The sequence below is a fragment of the Microcebus murinus genome, chromosome 16 (assembly GCF_040939455.1).
Source record: "Microcebus murinus isolate Inina chromosome 16, M.murinus_Inina_mat1.0, whole genome shotgun sequence".
Classification (NCBI taxonomy): domain Eukaryota; kingdom Metazoa; phylum Chordata; class Mammalia; order Primates; family Cheirogaleidae; genus Microcebus; species Microcebus murinus.
In genome coordinates, this window is record NC_134119.1 from 52,814,257 (window position 1) to 52,836,795 (window position 22,539).

The 22,539-nt window shown below is 40.4% G+C and overlaps 1 protein-coding gene across 6 annotated transcripts in view; it reads right to left on the reverse strand.

Moving 5' to 3' along the window:
• Positions 1-22,539, reverse strand: part of KIAA0232 (KIAA0232 ortholog) — a 77,624-nt gene that overhangs the window by 30,177 nt on the left and 24,908 nt on the right. For all 6 annotated transcript variants that reach the window (XM_012747693.2, XM_012747691.2, XM_012747692.2 and 3 more), the window contains exon 3: positions 10,127-10,264. In XM_012747693.2, the coding sequence (XP_012603147.1) occupies positions 10,127-10,264 (138 nt within the window). The remainder of the gene's footprint in view (positions 1-10,126; positions 10,265-22,539) is intronic.

Below are 22,539 nucleotides of genomic sequence, written 5' to 3' on the forward strand. Positions count from 1 at the left end.
CCGGGTGCGATGGCTCACGCCTGTAATCCTAGCACTCTGGGAGGCTGAGGCGGGTGGATTGCTCAAGGTCAGGAGTTCGAAACCACCCTGAGCAAGATCGAGACCCCGTCTCTACTATAAATAGAAACAAGTTAATTGGCCAACTAATATATATAGAAAAAATTAGCCGGGCATGGTGGCGCATGCCTGTAGTCCCAGCTACTCGGGAGGCTGAGGCAGGAGGATTGCTTGAGCCCAGGAGTTTGAGGTTGCTGTGAGCTAGGCTGACGCCATGACACTCACTCACTCTAGCCTGGGCAACAAAGCGAGACTCTGTCTCAAACAAACAAACAAAAAAAGGTTGTTTCAAGCCACTAAGTTTTGGTATACTTTGTCACATAACAATAACGAAGGCACAGGCTTTCAAACACCTTGTGTTCAGCCCTTCCCTATACATGGAGCTCTTTTATTACAGTTTTTCAGATCTTAGACTTTATTTCTAAAGCAGTTAAAAGACTAGTGGGAAGAAGCCCAACTAGATACCAATAGCATGATTACTGATGATAACAATAATCATTTTATGGGAGAGTAAGGGATTAATCCCATAATTTAATGACTAAAAGTTTTTTAAACCCTTTTAAAATTTAGAACTACATTAATGTTAAAATAAACAAAGCAAGTCAGAGGACTGAGAATATATTCCAGGGCTCACAAACATGTGCCTTCAGTGGCCAAGAAAGTAATACAAAGTTTTAAAAACCACCAAAACGAAAACAATTTTTCTGCCAAGGCACCTGCAAGAGGGCAGTGATTCCTATCCTTGAACACAGAAGGATCTATAAAAATTGGCCTGCCTCCAGCTCTTATGTACATGTGCTCTCTAGAACATGATACAGAGGAGAAAAGAAATATCTAATGGATAAATATTATCAAATACCTAGTATGTGCCAGGGAGGAAGAGATCCAGGGCATAGATTATATTCTTTTTTTTTTTTTTTTTTTTGAGACAGAGTCTCGCTTTGTTGCTCAGGCTAGAGTGAGTGCCGTGGCGTCAGCCTAGCTCACAGCAACCTCAAACTCCTGGGCTCAAGCGATCCTTCTGTCTCAGCCTCCCAAGTAGCTGGGACTACAGGCATGTGCCACCATGCCCGGCTAATTTTTTCTATATATATTAGTTGGCCAATTAGTTTCTTTCTATTTATAGTAGAGACGGGGTCTCGCTCTTGCTCAGGCTGGTTTTGAACTCCTGACCTCGAGCAATCCGCCCGCCTCGGCCTCCCAGAGAGCTAGGATTACAGGCGTGAGCCACCGCGCCCGGCCAGATTATATTCTTAAAATGATAAAGAAAGACAGTTAAAATTTGTGATAAAAACTAGAAGACATCATCCAATTTCCTATAAATAATGATTAAACAACATGATCCAACAAGGCTTAGAAAAAGGGAACTCTGCTCCGTACCACTCTTTAGCCGAGTGATGTAATGCAGAGAGAACATGATCTGGAGTCCTCAGTCAGACCTGCTGCGCTGTGTGAAGATGGACAATTTATTTAATTTCTCCGAGCCTCCATTTTATCATTTACAAAAGGAGGGAAACTTCAACTTGAATTAAGTCCTTCAACTTTCCTAGTTCACTATAACATCTTGTTGATTTAGGTAGATTCTGTTTTTTAATATATGCAGAACGAAGTCCTGTTTCTTCCTTTAACTTCGAGATGGCACTTTCTTTTCTCTTCAGATCCATTGTTCCTCCTATAACAACTAATATTCCTGAAGGAGATTTGGGACAGAAGCTCAGAAGGCTCTGGGTTGAATGTCTGGATACTATTTGTCACATCTCATTGTTCAGTTAACAAGAACAGTCAGTTTTTCAAAGCAGAACTTACAACAATTATTTTTAAACTAGGAAGCATGAACTCTTAAAGGAGATTACCAATGGGCATATAAAAAAATAATTCATATAAGAAAAGCTTATGTATAGCTTTCTGGTTAGGTCCACACCTTTCAACAAATACTTGAGTCCATAAGGCTAAAAAGGTTAAAAACAAACAAACAAAAAACCCACTGGGTTCAATCCAGTAATCTGATGCCTAAGTATATACACTAGAAGAAGTAGTATACATATGCACAAGGGTTAAATGTACAAGAGTATTCCTTACTATATTTTTTAACAGCCAAAATGGGGAACAACTAAAAGGTTCATTACCAGGAGAACAGACACAGAAGAATAGATTAAGTACAAGGCTCACAATGGACAACTACTTAGGAATGAAAAGAAAATATAAGATCACGGTATCAAAATAGCTACATTTAAAAAAAATGTTAACTGGAAGAAAGTTGTGAAATATACAGAGTATATAGTATCATTTATACAAAGTTTAACAACATGCAAAATGATGCTACATATTTGTAAACAACATTTAGTAAATGTGCAAAAATATGTATGGGGAAATAAATACCAAGTTGAGTACAGTAGTGACTCTGAGAGGAATGGAGAGGAATGCTTTCAGCAGAGGGCACAGGGGTCTCCAACTGTGCCTCTAGCACCGGGCCTCTTCAGCCTCAGTGACTACACAAACCCAAGGTGCTGTCCTCTGGCCCCTTCCCAGGTCTTCCTTTCCACTCTGCATGCTCTCAGCCTGTTTTCAAACCATATACCCTAACCTCACACATGCCTATTTTTATACCCTTCTGCTCACCTTACTCTCAGATTTTAATACAGGCCTTTCCTCTTTAATTTCCTTTTTTCATATCCTTACTTTTCAACATTTCAAAGAACAGGAAATTTCCTATAAAAATCCCAATTTTGCACCTTCTCTAAAAAGAAGTCAGAAAGGCTGAGTGCAGTGGCTCACGCCTATAATCCTAGCACTCAGGGAAGCCCGAGGCAGGAGGATCACTTGAGCTCAGGAATTTGAGAGGAGCCTGAGCAAGAGCGAGACCCTGTCTCTACAAAAAATAGAAATAACTAGCTGGGTGTGGTGGCTTGCACCTATAGTCCCAGCTACTTGTGAGGCTGAGGTAGGAGGATTTCTTGAGCCCAGGAGTTTGAGGTTGTAGTAAGCTATGATGATGCCACTGCATTCTAGCCAAGGTGACAGAGTGAGACTCTGTCTCAAATTAAAAAAAAAAAAGTCAGAAGATCTGGGCTAGATAAACAAACAAAAAAATGCTCCATTATCCAATGTTCACCCCCGACAACCACTCAGCCCTGCCAGCCCTAGGCGTGCATATTCAACTGCCTTTTCAAAATCTCCTCTTAGCTCTTTGACAGGAGGCATTTCATACTTAAATCTTTATTTGTACCCACCCTTCCACAAAGATGTGCTTTCCCTAGGCTCTTTTTCCTTAGCAAACAGAAAGCATGTATTTGCAGTTTCTCAGACTAAAAACCCTGGCTATTTTCCTTGACTCCTCCTCTGTCTAGCCCACATCCAATCCTGTCAACTCTGCCTTCAAAATACATTTAGTTCTCACCATCATCTACCTCTGAACCACTGCAACAGTGTCCTAACTGGGTTCTCTATGTCTGCCCTCTGCCCCCTCCATCTACCCAGCTCACCGCACCCTGTCTAGTCTCAATGCCGCAGGTGTGACCTGACCAGCATTTAAGTCAGACGCATTACTCCTCTCCAAATCCTCCAGCACATCACAGTTTCTCAGAGGAAAAGCCAAAGTCTTTTTAAAGGCTAGAAGTTTTCTTAAATGCTTTAGATCCATCTATATTCCCAAAGAGACAAGGACAAGGCTTCCCCAGCCAAGGATGGCTGTGACAACACAGCAACTGTGAGCACTGTCAGCTAAGTAACCACTGGTTTCTTCTCAGGGGGCGTCTGGCCTGTAGAGGGAGCACAGCATCACATTGTACAATGTACATAAAGCATCCAGACCACGCTCTTATTACTACCTAGAAAAAGTTAGGTTCAACAGTCCATATGCCAAGAATAATATACAGTCATCCCTGTGACAGATTGGTTCCAGGACATGTGCGCCCCCCACCCCTCCACTGTGGATAACAAAATTTATATAACATGGCGTAGTATTTGCACATAACCTATGCACATCCTCCTGTATACTTTACTTTCTTTCTTTTTCTTTTTTTTAGAGACAGGGTTTTGCTCTATTTCCCAGGTTGGAGTTTGGTAGCATGATCACAGCTCACTGCAACCTGGAACTCCTGGGTTCAAGCCACCCTCCGGCATTAGCCTCCCAAGGCGCTGGGATTATAGGTATGAGCCGCCTTGCCCAGCCCTTACAGTTTACTTTAAATCATCTCTAGATCACCCATATTATCTAATACAATGCAAATGCTATGTAACTACTCATTATACTGTATTATTTAGGGAATAATGACAAGAAAAAAAGTCTGTACATGTTCAGTATGCAACAATCCATCTTATTTTTTCTGAATATTTTTGATCTGTGTTTGGTTGAATCCACAGATGCGGAACCCATAGATAAGGAGAAAGTAAACTGCCATGAAGTATTCCATTTTTTTTTTGTATATACAACCCTGTACAGCATATAAATAATACATATGCAAAATACTAAGAGGTACCTCTGTACTTCTGCTGGCAAAAATAGTTATTCTGGGGAGCTTTGCTGAATGTGAGAATATGAGCAAGTGAAATGATAATACTCCACAATACTGAGGGCATAAACCCTCTATAAGGCTCTTTAAACAACAATAGATCTAGTCAGTAAGCTGCAGCACTGTTACTTTCAAAACTAACTTAAAAAAAGTTATCATTGCATTCTATTTATTCTCCAAACAGGGCCTTCTAAGTTTCTAATCTTCTAACCACCCTCAAAGTGGGAGATGAATTACAAGCTTTGACTCAGTTTTAAGTGGCTCAATAAAAATAAAATAGAAATATAACTAATTAGCAAAAATAAAACAAAAACAAACAATGTTTAAAAAGCCCTAACTGTGGGGGTGGAGAAAACAGAACCAAGCAAACCTGAAGATTCAAAAAAAAACAATACTTGGGGCACAGTTCGATATTGTTTTCTATATTTTTAGATGGGCAAAGGAAGAGCAGCCTGGATTTATTTAACAGTACCAGGTATACACCATGTCTACTGATAACAGAAATGAAACAGACCAATCAGGACACTAACACTGAATAAAGAATATGCATCTGAGGGAGGGTTTGAGTTGCTTATTTTTTTTTTTTTTTTTTTTTTTGAGACAGAGTCTCACTTTGTTGTCCAGGCTAGAGTGAGTGCCATGGCGTCAGCCTAGCTCACAGCAACCTCAAACTCCTGGGCTCCAGCGATCCTTCTGCCTCAGCCTCCCGAGTAGCTGGGACTACAGGCATGCGCCACCATGCCCGGCTAATTTTTTTATATATATATATCAGTTGGCCAATTAATTTCTTTTTATTTATAGTAGAGACAGGGTCTCGCTCTTGCTCAGGCTGGTTTTGAACTCCTGACCTTGAGCAATCCGCCCGCCTCGGCCTCCCAAGAGCTAGGATTACAGGCGTGAGCCACCGCGCCCGGCCTGTTTTTTTTTTTTGAGACAGAGTCTCACTTTGTTGCCCAGGCTAGAGTGAGTGCCGTGGCGTCAGCCTAGCTCACAGCAACCTCAAACTCCTGGGCTCAAGCAATCCTCCTGCCTCAGCCTCCCAAGTAGCTGGGACTACAGGCATGCGCCACCATGCCCGGCTAATTTTTTCTATATATATTAGCTGGCCAATTAATTTCTTTCTATTTATAGTAGAGACGGGGTCTCGCTCAGGCTGGTTTCGAACTCCTGAGCTCAAACGATCCGATCCGCCCACCTCGGCCTCCCAGAGAGCTAGGATTACAGGCGTGAGCCACCGCGCCCGGCCTGAGTTGCTTATTAATGAATCACAGCACCTCTTCAACAGACCCCATTACTACCTGCAGCCAAACTAAATGCTTATCTATGTATTTGCAAGTGCATATTATAGAAAATGAATACCTAAATACTTGTATGTTATTTGCATGTGTAAATGAAAATGGAATTAGCAAAGGCAGTTTCAGCTGGGACCTACTAACCAACAAAGCCCATCAAAGGCCACATTCCCTGGGGGAATAAATAGTCACCAACTACTGACACAGTGAGTTGCCATACTGTCTTGGCAATGTCTCTCAAATAAAATTTTGAGCTGGGCGGGTCAAGATATATGCTGTAATATGGGGTTCAACTTATTACAAGGATAAAGTGGAGATACAGTGCAATATTCAAGAATGTAAAAGTGGAGTCAGAAGTAAGCCATTCTCCTTAAACCATGACATAGTGGATAGTCTGATAACTATGGATTTTTTTTTACAGAAATCGTTCAAATTTTAACTATAATAGTCATACAAACTTAAGAAAAGAATTCATCTTGCATGTGATGCATACCATCCCCACTATTTCCTACCTACCTATAACTAATATAACTGTCTATATTATCATCATGTAACTGTCATTAACATTTTAATCTACTAGATTGTAAACTTGAATTATCAGTGGTTTTTGTGATTAGCTGGTAGTGACTGTCTAAGGACTTTACTGAGAGGAGCTGTAAAAGGACATTTAAACTGGGTGGGAAAGCATAGCACAATACCACAAACATTACCATCCTCGGTATCCCACGAAATGAGCAACCTACTTACATGCAAACATTCGTTGTAGCCAAAACATAAAATAAAACTTTGCATTACAATTTCCTATGCAGGTCCTCCTTGATTCTTTCCTTCCATTAAAACCAACAGATAAATTCTAAATTTTTTTAAACCAAGAGATACAGATAGCCTACAATTCATAAAGTACCACATTGATTCTTTCTATTGCTTCAGGCAATAATCAGAGATGGTTCTGTTCAAGTTCTTTCCATTGGCTTCCCAAGAGTCAGCAGAGCTGGTTTTAGGATCTGTAGACTGATGCACACACAACAGCATGTGACTCTGAAGTAAGAAACTGGGACTTGAGGACTTTCTCTTCATGCATTCCATAAGTAATCACTGAGCACCTGGTATATGGCTGACACATTCATTTCCTCAATCAATTTAAATTTGATAAGATTTAAAAAAAATCATTATTAGGACAAATCAATGCAGTAATTTTTTATAAAATGAGAAAAACAAGATAGGACAAGTATGCTTTATTAGAGTCAAAAATAAAAATCCGGCCGGGCACGATGGCTCACGCCTGTAATCCTAGCACTCTGGGAGGCCAAGGCGGGCGGATTGCTCAAGGTCAGGAGTTCAAAACCAGCCTGAGCAAGAGCAAGACTCTGTCTCTACTATAAATAGAAAGAAATTAATTGGCCAACTAATATATATAAAAAAAATTAGCCGGGCATGGTGGCGCATGCCTGTAGTCCCAGCTACTCAGGAGGCTGAGGCAGGAGGATTGCTTGAGCCCAGGAATTTGAGGTTGCTGTGAGCTAGGTTGACACCACAGCACTCACTCTAGCCTGGGCAACAAAGTGAGACTCTGTCTCAAAAAAATAAATAATAAATATATAATAAATAATATATAATATATATAATATATTATATATAATATATATAATAATAAATATATATATAGCATTGTGCAAAGCAATAACCTAAAGAATCAAACATCTTTGCAAACCACTATCCTTCCCTTGCACCGTTTCTACCTAATACCAAGTTCTTTTGAGAACACAGCATAGTCGCCTAGCATGAACTATACACAAATTAAACAAGCTATACGTAGGGTCTTGCATTATCCTTATAAGGTTTTTATACTCTTCATTTTTTCACAGTTGATTTCAGCTGTTCTTGTTGTTTACTCAGCTTCACTGTGAGTTGAAGATTAGAGTCATTTCTCAGCAACTTTGATCCAAAAAAGAAACAAGACCCTTTCTGAGATTGAAATTGTCCTACTCATATTTTCCTTCCAACCATGACTCAGCAGCTTCTTTGGATTTTGCTCAAAGAATTTACCTGAACTAACCTTATCTCACCAAAAAACCCATCTGCATCTGAATTCCTTTAAAAGCTCCAATTTTATCAATCTACTCCTTGAGTGTCATGAAGAAAACACCATTTGGGTTACTGTCTAATCACAGTTTTCTCTGCAGACCTCCTATCATTTGCAGCCCCTGCTAAAGGGACAGACCTCCAGGCAGCCCTTCCTGCGCAGTGGCATGGTTTATCAAATCAGGGTGAAACACGGCTCAAGCCCAGCCAATCAGATTCTCTCTCTAGATGGTGCCAGACTGCAGAGTTCAGGGGTCATACTGGGCTGGAATCGACACTCTTCGTCACATGTGTACTAAAGCACAGAAAGCCAGAGTTCAGAGAGAGAATGACCCAGACACAGGGAGAGAAGCAAATGAGAGACTGTGAGTCATTACAGAAAGTGACTTTGTCTGCCCATCCTATAATTCCCCGTTCAGGCCCCTCCTAAGGCTGTTACACTTCTAACAACCTGGTTTCAGTAAGATATCCCTAGATCCTTTATATATATTTATATTTTTTCTAAACTAGGCTAATTACGTTCCTTCTTGCAGTCATGAAATGGTACCTGACTAAAGGTATAAGCAGTAACTTCCAAACTCCTAGCCCATAGTGTATGAGATAGCAGCATTAAGAAATTCAGAGGTTAAAAAAATCAAAGGGGTGGGGGAAGGAAAACAGTTGGGAGTAGGAAAAAGGATCAGACGTAACAGGTAGGCTTTTTAAATAAATGAATATTAGATTCATCTGAAGAGAAATTCAGTATCTTCTATGTGATAAGCACTCACTCTACCAGCCAGTAGGAAATAAAAAAGACACATAGGCCAGACACTGTGCCTCACACCCATAACCCTAGCACTCTGGGAGGCTGAGGCAGGAAGATCACTTGAGCTCAGGAGTTCAAGACCAGCCTGAGCCAGAGTGAAACCCTGTATCTACTAAAGATAGAAAAATGTGTCGGGTGTAGTGGTGCACACCTGTATTCCCAGCTACTGGGGAGACTGAGGCAGAAGAATCACTTGAGCCCAGGAGTTTGACGTTGCAGTGAGCTACCATCCCACTGCACTCAAACTTGGATGACAGAGCAAGACTCTTATCTCAAAAAAAAAAAAAAAGATGGGTAACTTCCATTAACTCCCAAACCTTGCCCCAATGAGCTCAGTCAAACAAACAATTGTAATTTAGGATGTGACAGCCAAAATATTTGAGGTATACACAGGTACCCTGAGTACATGGCCAGGAAAGCCAGGCTTTGACATAGACAATTCTGAGTTGGATGAAAACCCATGGTGGGAAACACTGAACAAGTAAGTATTAAAAGGCATGTACACTATAGGTGGTAGCCAGACAGAATAAACTTCCACGGTTTATCAACTGTAGCAAAGCTGGCTATCCCAACATCAGACCTTTGAACAACTTAGGTCAGGAAAAGAGTTTCTGGAAGTCAAAATCCTCTCAATTTGACCTTGCATCATAAAAGTACTTAAACCACACTATCTCAAATAGCATGGTCAAAGCAAAATAATTTTTAAGTAGTTATGATCTCAGGGATTACACAGAATTCATAATATTAATTTAGATAGATGATAATATTCTAAAATTATTTTGTTATTTCAGGATGCTGAAAGACATGAGAAATATTGTATATAAAGTGCTAAAAGAGGAATAAAATAATCTTATAATAGTTTATAAAAAACAAAAAGAAATTATGAATCACATGCAAATAACAGTACTTTTAAAGTGTGTGAACTCATATCCCATTTCTAGGAACATATCCCCCCCAATAATGCAGAAAAACCACACGTGAAATATTTTAGATAGCATAATAAAAAAAAAAATCAAGAGCAACCTAGATATCCAGCAATGAAGATTATATTATACTGCTGCTGAAATATTATTTGATGAATTGCAAATTAGACATTAAGAGTAAAGACAATGTTAAAACAGGATGAAACATGTTAAATCAAAAACAGGATATAAAATTTTGTGCATACTCTAATTAAAGTAGCATATATAAAGGAATATACTTTATAAAACTTTGAATATATGAAAAACTAACATAAAGAAAAAAGTAATAATGTTTCTGTTATAGTGGTAAGATAATGAGTAGTCTGTTTTCCTAAGTTTTTTGGGGCAAGTTGTTACATCTGTAAACTTAAAGCACACCCTCTTTTCTTAAGTATTAGAAATAAAATGCAAACTTACTTCATCAGAAGCAGATCGAAGACACTGGACAGCAGCCTGTTTTTTCATTTCTTCTAGAGTTAAATCTGAACACTTTTTCTTACTCTTTCCCCATTTCTTATAAGCTCCTTTTTCCCAGCCCAGGAAGATGTCATTCTCCTACAACAAGATCATACCAGGTTAAATGAACAGCAAGTTGCAGCCACTACTGTGCTCTACCTACTGGACCATACATTCCCCTGCCACACATAGCAAGTGACAAAATGGCCCCTTGCATTTTAGGATGGACTTGTCAATCTCTGCAATAAAGGCAGCTGGGATTCTGGTAGGGGTTGTGCTGAATCTGCAGAACAGTTTGGTGAGTACTGCCATCTTAATATTAACTTTTCTGATCACAAACATAGGATGCTTTTTCATTTATTTAGGTCATCTTTATTTTTTTCAATGTGCAAAGTATTTAGTGTACAAGGCTTGAACTTCTCTGGTTAAATTTATTCCTAACTATTTTATTCTTTTTGATGCATTGAAAATGGAATTGTTTTCTTCATTTCATTCCTTAGGATTTTCTATATTTGGTACAAGAGCATGTCATACACAACTAGAAACAGTCTTATTTCCTTTCTAATCTGAATGCCTGTTTCTTTCTCTTACCTAATTGCCCTGTTAATATTTATTTATAACATATTTTATCTTAGAGAATGACTTCACACAAATAGAAACTGCCAAATGCTGATGTTAATCCACAAGCATGAGTTTAACTGAACATATTAATTGCTTAGTAGGTATTTATAGAATCCTGTTAAATTATTCTACTGATATTTCCTTTAGCATGTCAATACATTGCAGATTAATCTCTTCCAAGTGAAAGTTAGGTGAAAACTCCGCAACTGAATAGATTCTGAGACAAACAAATTTCCTTTGCACTGTATCAGGGTGTGAAAAATGCTATTGAAACTGCAGTGTAAGCTTGGACATATCCACTGTAAATCTGTGTGGGGATGGAGATTTTGTTTATTTTAATTTTTGTTTTTTGAGATGGGAGTCTCATTACATCACCCAGGCTGGTGGTCTTCAACTCATGAGCTCAAGTTATCCTCCTGCTTCAGCCTCCCTAGAAGCTGGGATTACAGGTGCAAGCCATCGCACCTGGCTTTCGTTTTAACCTCTGACAGAGTGAAAAATGTATAAAGCAGCTTGATATTATTTATGATTCAAACAATGTTATTGATTAGAGTGATTTTACTACATTATAAATTTTGCATACAAGTGCTATTTTGCCATGTAATTTTAGGTTGAATTCATTACAAAACATCAAATCTGTAGCAAAAGCTACACAAAAGATGGCATATTAGACACACTTGTTTACACTCTGCTTTTTTCACTTATTATATTTCAGACGTTCCTCATTCTATTTTTTTCTGGCTTCGTGTACTGTGCGAATGTATAACTTAGTTAACCAACATTTAACAAACAGCACTGAATTATTAATTAGACTTAAAAAGAAAATAGCCCATTCTCTATTAAAATAGAAAAATTAGCTGGGCATCGTGGTTGCATGCCTGTAGTCCAGCTACTCAGGAGGTTGAGGCAGGAGGATCACTTGAGCCCAGGAGGTGGACGTGGCAGTGGGCTATGATAACACCACTACAACTCTACCCGGGGTGACAGAGTGAGACTCTGTCGCAAAAAAAAATAAATAAATAAAATAATAATAATATATATATATATATATTTCTCTTTTACTTATTGTTACCTTTTTAGTCTCCTATGCTGTACTAAGTCAATTTATACATAAACATAAAATATTAGACATGTGCCAAACAGTTACTTTAAAAAAGCTGAGTAAAATCAAGGATGATTTTTCATGTAAAGGACTTCTAGGTGGCTAAAAAAAAAAAAAGAAAAAGAAAAAGAAAGGATGATTTTTCAAAGTTCTAATCTGGAAGACAGAACACAATTATGAAGTACCAAGAGCAGATACAGCTAAAGAAGCTCCCAGCACGAGCACCTATTTATTACCAGGCACTTTTCCTTTTTTTTTTTTTTTTTGAGACAGAGTCTCACTTTGTTGCCCAGGCTAGAGTGAGTGCCGTGGCGTCAGCCTAGCTCACAGCAACCTCAAACTCCTGGGCTCAAAGCAATCTTTCTGCCTCAGCCTCCCGAGCAGTTGGGACTACAGGCATGTGTTAACATGCCTGGCTAATTTTTTCTATACATTTTTAGTTGGCCAATTAATTTCTTTCTATTTTTAGTAGAGACGGGGTCTCACTCTTGCTTAGGCTGGTCTTGAACTCCTGAGCCCAAGCAATCCTCCTGCCTCGGCAACCCAGAGTGCTAGGATTACAGGTGTGAGCCACCGCACCCAGCCCACTTTTTTATTAGTATTATTGCTGTGAGGTAAGCTAAGCTGGAGTTTTAATTGACCTTCCTGTGCTTTCTCTCAAAAAGGAGACTGAGAACCGGAAGGAAAAAAAAACACATTCTGAAACACAGGTGGGCTTTCAGAAGTCTGCTGGTAGCTGCCAAGCATCACCCCTGTCTCCCACACCATCCTGTTCAGTATCCTGAACAACCAAAACCATGATGCGTCTAAATGAGACTAATGCCAGCCCCATCTTCAGGCCCTAATTGGCTTAATCACCATGTCTCATCCCGTTGTTTCTATGACCTTATATACATTATTCCTTTTTTCTTCCTTCAAGATGGTTTAACTCTGACCTCCTCTATCTCTTGTACTGTGATCATCCCTGTCCTCTACACAGCCACAGTATTTTACAGATGCCTAAACTGGCAGTTGTCACTCAGGGACCACCCTTAGGATTCTCTGCATTTCTGGTGCCTGACACCAGAAGCATGTAGTAGGCATCCGCTTGTGTTTTTTGTTTTTTTTGGAGACAGGGTCTTACTCTGTCACCAGGCTGGAGTGCAGTGGCACAATCATAGCTCACTGCGAACTTGAACTCCTGGGCTCAAGCTATCCTCCTGCCTCAGCCTCCTGAGTAGCTGGAACTACAGATGTGTACCACCACACTCAGCTAATTTTTAAACTTTTTGTAGAGATGGGGTTTTGCTATGTTGCCCAGGCTGATCTCAAACTCCTGGCCTCAAGGGATCCTTCCACCTTGGCCTCCCCAAGTGCTAATAAGACTACACATGTGAGCCACAGAGCCCAGCCAGCATTCACATTTGAGAATAAAAGGCAGAAATGTTAATTTTTGAAAACTTAATATTCATATTCAAAGCATTTTATTCCATGAAAACATTTTACACACAAAAAATTTTTAAATGGTACCTTAAAAAGTAAGTAAATAGAATTTGTGTACCCATCATTAGCACTATGTTTATTTTCATATTCCTTCTGTGTAAAGTTCTATACTTCTATACATTTTCTTCTACCTAACATAAATGCACATTCAAAATAATTCTAAACCTGATGGGTATAGTTTTAAATTTAATTATATAAGAACCACAGCTAAACCAAGGTAATTCCTAGGAGCTTATGGGGGGGTTGGGATTTCTTAGCTTTATTTATTTCAAATGTACCAATTCATAAACTGTCCAAAAAACTGATTTAGCTACCAGCAGGCATGGTTGCGTGTGCCTGAAATCCCAGCTGCTGAGGAGGCTGAGGCAGTAAGATCACTTGAGCCCAGGAGTTTGAATCCACAGCCTGGGGAAATACTGCAAGATCCTGTCTCTTAAAACAAAACAAAACAAAAAACCCAACTATTAATAAAACCAAGCTTTAGCTACAAGCTACCCTTGTAAGTTTTGGAGAAGAATATGCAACAACACTCTTATCATCAAAAAGTGTTTCTTTTATAATTAAATATTTCTCTTTAAACTTAAGAGAACATCCCCTAGCCCTCACACTTATATTTGGGGAACAAATCCAGGTTCATTCTATCCTAATATGTACCATCAAAAGATTTTTAGTTTCCCAAAATTTATTATTTTTAAAAATCTGGTCATCACATCACAAAGAAGTAATGGTAACTACCACTGGAATCTGTCAGTCCTCAGTCTAAAAAAAATACCTTTTCAAGAGACCCAACTATGTCACAAGCAATAATTATATCCAGAAATGTTATATGACCATGTTTGTTGAACTCATAATTAGGATATACAGCAAGACCAAATATTTCAAATTGAGATAATTGTGGAAAATGCTGGAAATATAAAATCAGCCTATCCCTACCTCTAATAAATACAGAGCCCACCTGCTAGAAGAAGAGGGGAAATAGCTATTTGGTGGAGAGATGAAAAGGACTGAATGAATGGCAATAATAACAATAGTATTTGTCAATATTTACTAAGCACCTACCTTGTGTCTGGTATTCCTCTAACTATATTATCAGTACCTAGAATGACGTCTCACACCTATAGCAACTCAACAAATATATGGTCAATAAATGAATATTCTTTAATTCTCAATAACAACATCAGATATGCACATAAAGAAAGGTATAGGCCGGGCGCGGTGGCTCACGCCTGTAATCCTAGCACTCTGGGAGGCCGAGGCGGGTGGATTGCTCAAGGTCAGGAGTTCAAAACCAGCCTGAGCGAGACCCCGTCTCTACCAAAAATAGAAATAAATTAATTGACCAACTAAAAATATATATACAAAAAATTAGCCGGGCATGGTGGCGCATGCCTGTAGTCCCAGCTACTTGGGAGGCTGAGGCAGGAGGATCGCTGAGCCCCAGAGATTGAGGTTGCTGTGAGCCAGGCTGACGCCACGGCACTCACTCTAGCCTGGGCAACAAAGTGAGACTCTGTCTCAAAAAAAAAAAAAAAAAAAAAAAAAAAAAAGAAATTAATTGGCCAACTAAAAATATATAGAAAAAATTAGCTGGGCATGGTGGCACATGCCTGTAGTCCCAGATACTCAGGAGGCTGAGACAGAAGGATCCCTTGAGTCTAGGAGTTTGAGGTTGCTATGAGCTAGGCTGACGCCACAGCACTCTAGCCTGGGCAATGGAGTGAGGGGAGGGAAAGGAAAGGAAAAAGGGGAAGGGGAAGGGAAAGGGAAAGAAAAATAAAGTAGGCAGTGTTAGATGAATGCAAATAACAATGCCTGTCATACAAACCTGCAGTTTCCAACCCAACTCCACCCCCTCACTCCCCATCGCCCATCCTGCCAAGCTCCAGCCATCCTCAATGGGGAAGTGCACAGGTGAGAGGTGGGGTGAGTGAGCTGAGATGCTGTATCTGTATTTACAGCTTGCATCACTGCCTGAGCTCTAAGCACCACTCCATCCCCCAACCCTGGCTGTGGAAAAATTGTCTTCCATGAAGCCGGTCCCCGGTGCCAAAAAGGTTGAAGACCAGACTGCTGACATAAATGGCATTCAATTAATGTCTGTTAAATGAAGACTTGCTGAAATATAGTATACACAGTAACACACCTGAGAACCCAGGATGAGTCGGATTTTTGTAGTTCCTATTGTTAAAGATTATAATAAACTGGCCGGGCGTGGTGGCTCACGCCTGTAATCCTAGCACTCTGGGAGGCCGAGGCAGGCGGATCCAGGCGGATCGCTTGAGGTCAGAGTTCGAAACCAGCCTGAGCAAGAGCGAGACCCCGTCTCTACTATAAATAAAAAGAAATTAATTGGCCAACTAATACATATATAGAAAAAATTAGCCGGGCATGGTGGCACATGCCTGTAGTCCCAGCTACTTGGGAGGCTGAGGCAGGATGATTGCTTGAGCCCAGGAGTTTGAGGTTGCTGTGAGCTAGGCTGACACCACGGCACTCACTCTAGCCTGGGCAACAAAGTGAGACTCAGTCTCAAAAAAAAAAAAAAAAAAAGATTATAATAAACTGCAAAGGGAAACACTGCAGATGCTAGCCTTTCCAAGCAGTGAAATGCTAAAGTAACAGGATATACCATAAGAGTATGTTACAAATGGACTAAAAGAGTAAATGAGCTTTGTTGAATGCAGAAGTGATTCGTCTGATTTAGCAATCAGTACTGGGATTATTCTTATAAACTGTGGGCATATATAGATAATGCAGTAATCCAGCTACATTTCTAGAATGATGAACTCTGAGCTAGTAGATAAAATTCAATTAGGGGATTTAAAAGAAATCACAGTAACATCCTTGAAGGGCAGGCCTCAGTGTCCAGCTATGAGGTCTGCATTTGCATCCTCCCATAGCAAGCTTTCCTGGCACCCAAGTCGTATGCCTGAGAAAGAAGCATGCATCTATGCATTTGTTTAATAAATATCTGAGCATCTTCTATATTTGAGGAACTGTATAAGGACTGGGAATATAACAGATAACATAGCAGAAAAAAAGGTCCCTAACTTCATGACTTATATATTTCAGCGTGGGAGACAAATAAAAAATAATTTATGGGCCGGGCGCGGTGGCTCACGCCTGTAATCCTAGCACTCTGGGAGGCTGAGGCGGGAGGATTGCTCAAGGTCAGGAGTTCAAAACCAGCCTGAGCGAGACCCCGTCTCTACCATAAAAATAGAAAGAAATTAATTGGCCGACTAATATATATAATATAAAAATCAGCCGGGCATGGTGGCTCGTGCCTGTAGTCCCAGCTACTCGGGAGGCTGAGGCAGGAGGATCACTGGAGCCCAGGAGTTTGAGGTTGCTGTGAGCTAGGATGACGCCACGGCACTCACTCTAGCCTGGGCAAGAAAGCGAGACTCTGTCTCAAAAAAAAAAACAACTAATAATAATAATAATAATTTATGTATCACAAATAAGCATATAATTTCAAATAGTAACAAGTATTATGAAGAAAAATAAAGTAGGTAAGAGGACTAGGAATGGGAGGTTTCTATTTTAAATATGGTAGGTCAGGGAAAAACTGAGGATGATAAGGCAAACAAAATAAAAACCAAAGTATGCCATTAAATAAATATTAAATAGTAGATAATAATAAATACCCTCTTTTAAAAGGAACTGGGCAGATCAATTCTCCTACCTAGATTAACTAAAAAAGCCAGATAACAAGACAAACTCAGACCAAACCTACACTACCTGCTCTAGGGTATCGGAGACCTGTGGAGGTGCCCAGCCTTAAGCCAGTGAGCACCCAGGGAGGGGCAGCTGTGGGCACAGCCCACAGATATCTGCTGGGGCTTCTTCCTTGGGGAAAACTGTCAACCTGTCCCACCCTGGGCAAGAACGAGGGAAATAAGTGGCCCTTTAAAGAGGCAGCTCAGAGCAGTCTCTCACGGCTAGACAGAAAAAACTAGAGATGCAGGTATCAGGACCGAAGGAAAAAGAAGGGGTAGGAAACCAAGACTACTCTGCTGGGCTCCTCTCCAGACAGGAGGAAATTTGAAGCACGAGGGGGCTTCTGGGCTGCCAGCACCGTTCTATCCTTCATATGGGTGCAGTTAATAGATACAACTTTTGTGGAAATTCACCAAGTTGCATACTTTTCTGTGTATGCTTTATATCTCAATAGAAAGTATAAGGAAAAACTCCTTATTCTCGTACAGAATCGATGGTTGCTCCATATCTGGAACAGTTAATAAAGTCTGGGAGTTCCACGATCTAAAAAAATCTAACAGTCCAAGAACACCTAAAGCTATCACACAGACTGAGGGGCTATCATGAAAGGGCAATTTTGGAGGAAGTCTGCAAAGATAAAATTCCTAGAGGAAGTGAAAAACAAAATCATAAAGAGAATGGGTAACACTAGCAAACAGTTTAATGTATCGGGAGACCAAACCTTAGAATGCAGTACAACCAGGGAACATTTTCTAAAATTTTAGTAGTAGTAATAGATTATAAAAATAAAGTGCTATTTTGTACAAAGGTATTTAGTGAGGACTTTTTTGAATGGTTCAGCACCCTAATTACTTCCAGATTTCCTTGGAGGGACTGTATCCATGCTCTACAATCCCTAGTCCCTGTAGTACTAAGTGCTGGTAGCCCAGCCACACAAGTCTCCTCATCACAGCAGTCAGATCAGGGAGAGGCCCATGACCGAGTGGACCCATCAGGATTAGCAGCCTGCTCTTTCTGCTGGACATACACAAGGGTGTGAGTCTGAACTTACAGTGGGGAGGGGAGGGAAAAACAGGGTGAAGCTTGAGAATAAAGACAACAGAGAAGGCAAGCTTAAAGATGGGGTACAGATTCTACTGAAGGCCCTAGATCAAGCTGCAACTGAGGTCAGCCCTAGTTGACCTAGGGAGTAATGCCAGTAAATGCTCCAAAATTTACTAGCTGTGTGACCTTAGGCAAATTACTTGTCCACTGTACCTAAGTATCTCTACCTATAAAATACAGATAACAACAGGAGTGTTATGAGGATTAAATGAGTTATTATGAATAAAAAATCAGTGCTTGCAATAGTGGCCAGCACACAGCACACAACATGCATGTGTTTGTTTTCACTATTACTTCTGTTTAAGCCATACTGAACGGGGTTTTCTGTTATAATCACAGACTCCAGATAAGAGTAATAATATGGATGGTAAAACAACCAAGCTTCCTGCATAGGTCACTTACGAATTACAAGGACAAAAAAGTTCAGCTTCACAGTGGAGAAACCTGGAACACTATCAGAACCAAAGTCAGAACAGCCAAGAATGAAACGGACTGCTATCACGGGCCATTGGATGTTATGCACAAAAAAGAAGGAACATCATTATTTGTGTAATATTATTGCCACAAACACATAAGCTAATGCTACACACAAGAAATACCTGACAAACCCAAATTAAAGGACATTAAAGAGATGTGACCACTAAAGCCAATGCATGACCTGAAACTGGATACAGGATTAGGAAAAAAATTGTAACGAAAAAGAACATTATTGGGCCGGGCGCGGTGGCTCACGCCTGTAATCCTAGCACTTTGGGAGGCCGAGGCGGGCGGATCGCTCAAGGTCAGGAGTTCGAAACCAGCCTGAGCGAGACCCCGTCTCTACCAAAAAAAATAGAAAGAAATTAATTGACCAACTAAAAATATATATACAAAAAATTAGCCGGGCATGGTGGCGCATGCCTGTAGTCCCAGCTACTCGGGAGGCTGAGGCAGCAGGATCGCTTGAGCCCAGGAGTTTGAGGTTGCTGTGAGCTAGGCTGACGCCACGGCACTCACTCTAGCCTGGGCAACAAAGTGAGACTCTGTCTCAAAAAAAAAAAAAAAAAAAAAAAAAGAACATTATTGGGACAACTGACAAAAATTGAATGTTGACTATGGATTAGATGATGTTATATTGGTATTAATTTTCCTGATTATAATTGTACTGTGGCTATCTAAAAAAAAGTCCTTGATCTCAAGAAACACACATGCCGGCATGGTGGCTCATGTCTGTAATCCTGGCATTCTGGAAGGCTGAGGTGGGTGGATCACCTGAGCTCAGGAGGTCAAGACCAACCTGAGCAAAAAGAGCAAAATCCCATCTCTACAAAAACAGAAAACATTAGCCAGACATGGTGGTGCATGCCTGTAGTCCCAGCTACTTGGGAGGCTAAGGCAAGAAGATTGCCTGAGCCCAGGAGTTTGAGGCTGCAGTGAGCTATGTTGATACCACTGTACTCTCTAGCTGATGCAACAGAGCAAGACTCTGTCTCAAAAAAAGAAGAGGAGAGGAGAGGAGGAGGAAGAGGAGGAAGAAGAAGAAGAGGAAGAGGAGGAGGAAGAAGAAGAAGAGAAAGAAGAGGAGGAAGAAGAGGAAGAAGAAGAGGAAGAGGAGGAGGAAGAAGAAGAAGAAGAGGAGGAAGCAAAGGAGGAAGAGGAGGAGGAAGAGAAAGCGTCAGCAGCGGAGGCAGCAGCAGCAGAAGAAAGAAATACCACAATGGCTCACATCTGGAGTCCCAGCTACTTGGGAGGCTGAAGCAGCACTACTTGATGCTACAGTGAGCTGTGATCACATCACTGCACTCCAGACTAAGCAACAGAGAAAGACCCTGTCTCTAAAAGAAAAAGAAAGAAAGAAAAGAAATACACACTAATTTGTTCAGGAGAAGTGGGCAGAAGGAGGGAGTACAGAAATAAAGTACAAGCAGAGGGAGGGATGAAGAATGAAGAGAATTTGGTTAACGGGTACAAAAACAGAAGGAATAAATTCTAGTATTCGGTAGTGCAGTAAGAAGACTATAGATAGTAATTTATTGTATATTTCAAAATAGGTAGAAGAGAAGAATCACAATGTTCCCAAAACAAAGAAAAGGTAAACATTTGAGATGGGTGCCCTAAATACCCTGATCATTACACATTGCATACATGTATCAAATTGTCACACATACTCCCAAAATATGTAAACTACTATATATCAGAAAAAAAGGGAAAGAAAGCAAAAGAGGGAACATACTAACAACTGATGACTGAGTGAAGAGAACATTACTACTCTTGCTATCTTCCAAGGTCTGAAATTATTTCACAAGAAAAAGTTAAAAGTTTTTTAAAAGATGAATTTATGGCTGGGCGCGGTGGCTCACGCCTGTAATCCTAGCTCTCTGGGAGGCCGAGGCGGGCGGATTGCTCGAGGTCAGGAGTTCGAAACCAGCCTGAGCAAGAGTGAGACCCCGTCTCTACTATAAATAGAAAGAAATTAATTGGCCAACTAATATATAAAAAAAAAAAAAATTAGCCGGGCATGGTGGCGAATGCCTGTAGTCCCAGCTACTTGGGAGGCTGAGGCAGGAGGATTGCTTGAGCCCAGGAGTTTGAGGTTGCTGTGAGCTAGGCTGACCCCACGGCACTCACTCTAGCCTGGGCAACAAAGCGAGACTCTGTCTCAAAAAAAAAAAAAAGATGAATTTATGACTTCTGCCCATAAACATATTATAATCTATTAAGAAATATAATACATTCTACTAACTTATAATGAAGAGCTTTGCAGGAGAAATATGATCAAGTTTGGTAGATGACATTGCTTTCATCAGGAATTAACAGAAAAAATTTCACAGAGAAAGGTGACCTGGGCTTTGAAGGATGGCGAAAAAATGCAGTTTTTCATTGTCATCTAAAAATGGTACATAGTGAATTCCTAACTATCTGAGAATATACTTACCAGACAGAGTAATCATGATCAAAAAAAAGGAAAACTTGTGGAAATAAAATTACTGACCCAGCTATATCCCAGCACTGGAAGGCAGTTCTTCTCTAGAACTACATAGTAACCAACTCACACAACTGTATTCACAATGCTGCCCAAATGAGAGGTTTATAGGTAACTCAACTTGGTTATTTAGCCTCAAACAAGACTAGGGACTGATCAGCCTTACTTCCTACCTAACCATCCTGCACGGCTAAAACCAAATTGATGTTTAAAATCTGTTTCAGAACTCAAGAGCTTTGTGTATTTGTTTTAACAAAGACTGGGAAAAGTGATGGATTAAATCCAGCAGATAAGGCTAGTAGTTGAAGCAATGCCCTTAAAACTGGCCATATGCAATTCAGGGCTAGACTAACTCAAGGATCAAGGGGTGAGAAAAGATGTGAGGACACCAAAGAGCAGAGCAGTCTGGCCTCCACCTGAGAGGCTGTGCCACCACAAGCACAAAGAGGAAAGGTGGTATACTTCCTCACCTAGAACAGATCTGCTAGCCTGGCTGTTAGCTGGAGTTCTGAATCACAGAAGCTAAGCGTGGCCCCTTCCATTCTACTTACTCCTGTTGGAAGGAGAACTGCCCTCAGCTTCATACCCTAACTATCTTCTCAGGGAATTAGTAAGCACGTCCTCCTCTTGGATCATACATCTGCTTTGCCACCTTTAAAAAGAGGCCGGGTGTGGTGGCTCACGCCTGTAATCCTAGCACTCTGGTAGGCCAAGGTGGATGGATCGCTCAAGGTCAGGAGTTGGAAACCAGCCTGAGCAAGAATGAAACCCCGTCTCTACTAAAAATAGAAATTAATAGGCCAACTAAAAATATATATAAAAAATTAGCCGGGCATGGTGGCGTATGCCTGTAGTGCCAGCTGCTCAGGAGGCTGAGGCAAAAGGACTGCTTGAGCCCAGGAGTTTGAGGTTGCTGTGAGCTAGGCTGATGCCATGGCACTCTAGCCCAGGCAACAGAGTGAGACTCTGTCTCAAAAAAAAAAAAAAAAAAAAAAAAAAAAAAAAAATCTCAACCTCTGTCTCACTCTTTAAGAGGAGCTACTGAAAGTGAGGCCTGCCCAAAACAGAATTAGAGTCATCAGCAGTGAATGAATCGGCTCTCAGTGGCTTCTGTGAACTAATTTCACTTAAAATCTTTTGGTTTTTATGGACCCTTGGTGGAAAGAAGGGGATATTTTGTGGGCAGTTTTTATTGCCATTTTAAACCATTGTTACTAAAACTGAAAGCAAAAACAAAGTTTCATTGACAGAAGAAACTGGCTTTGCCCTTCCAAACCACAATAAAAAGCCTCAAAGTCCTATAAATAGTACATACAAAGGGTTCCACCTGTGCTTAACATTTTTCATACATCAGTGGTACAGAGTGCATTTGATGAGAGG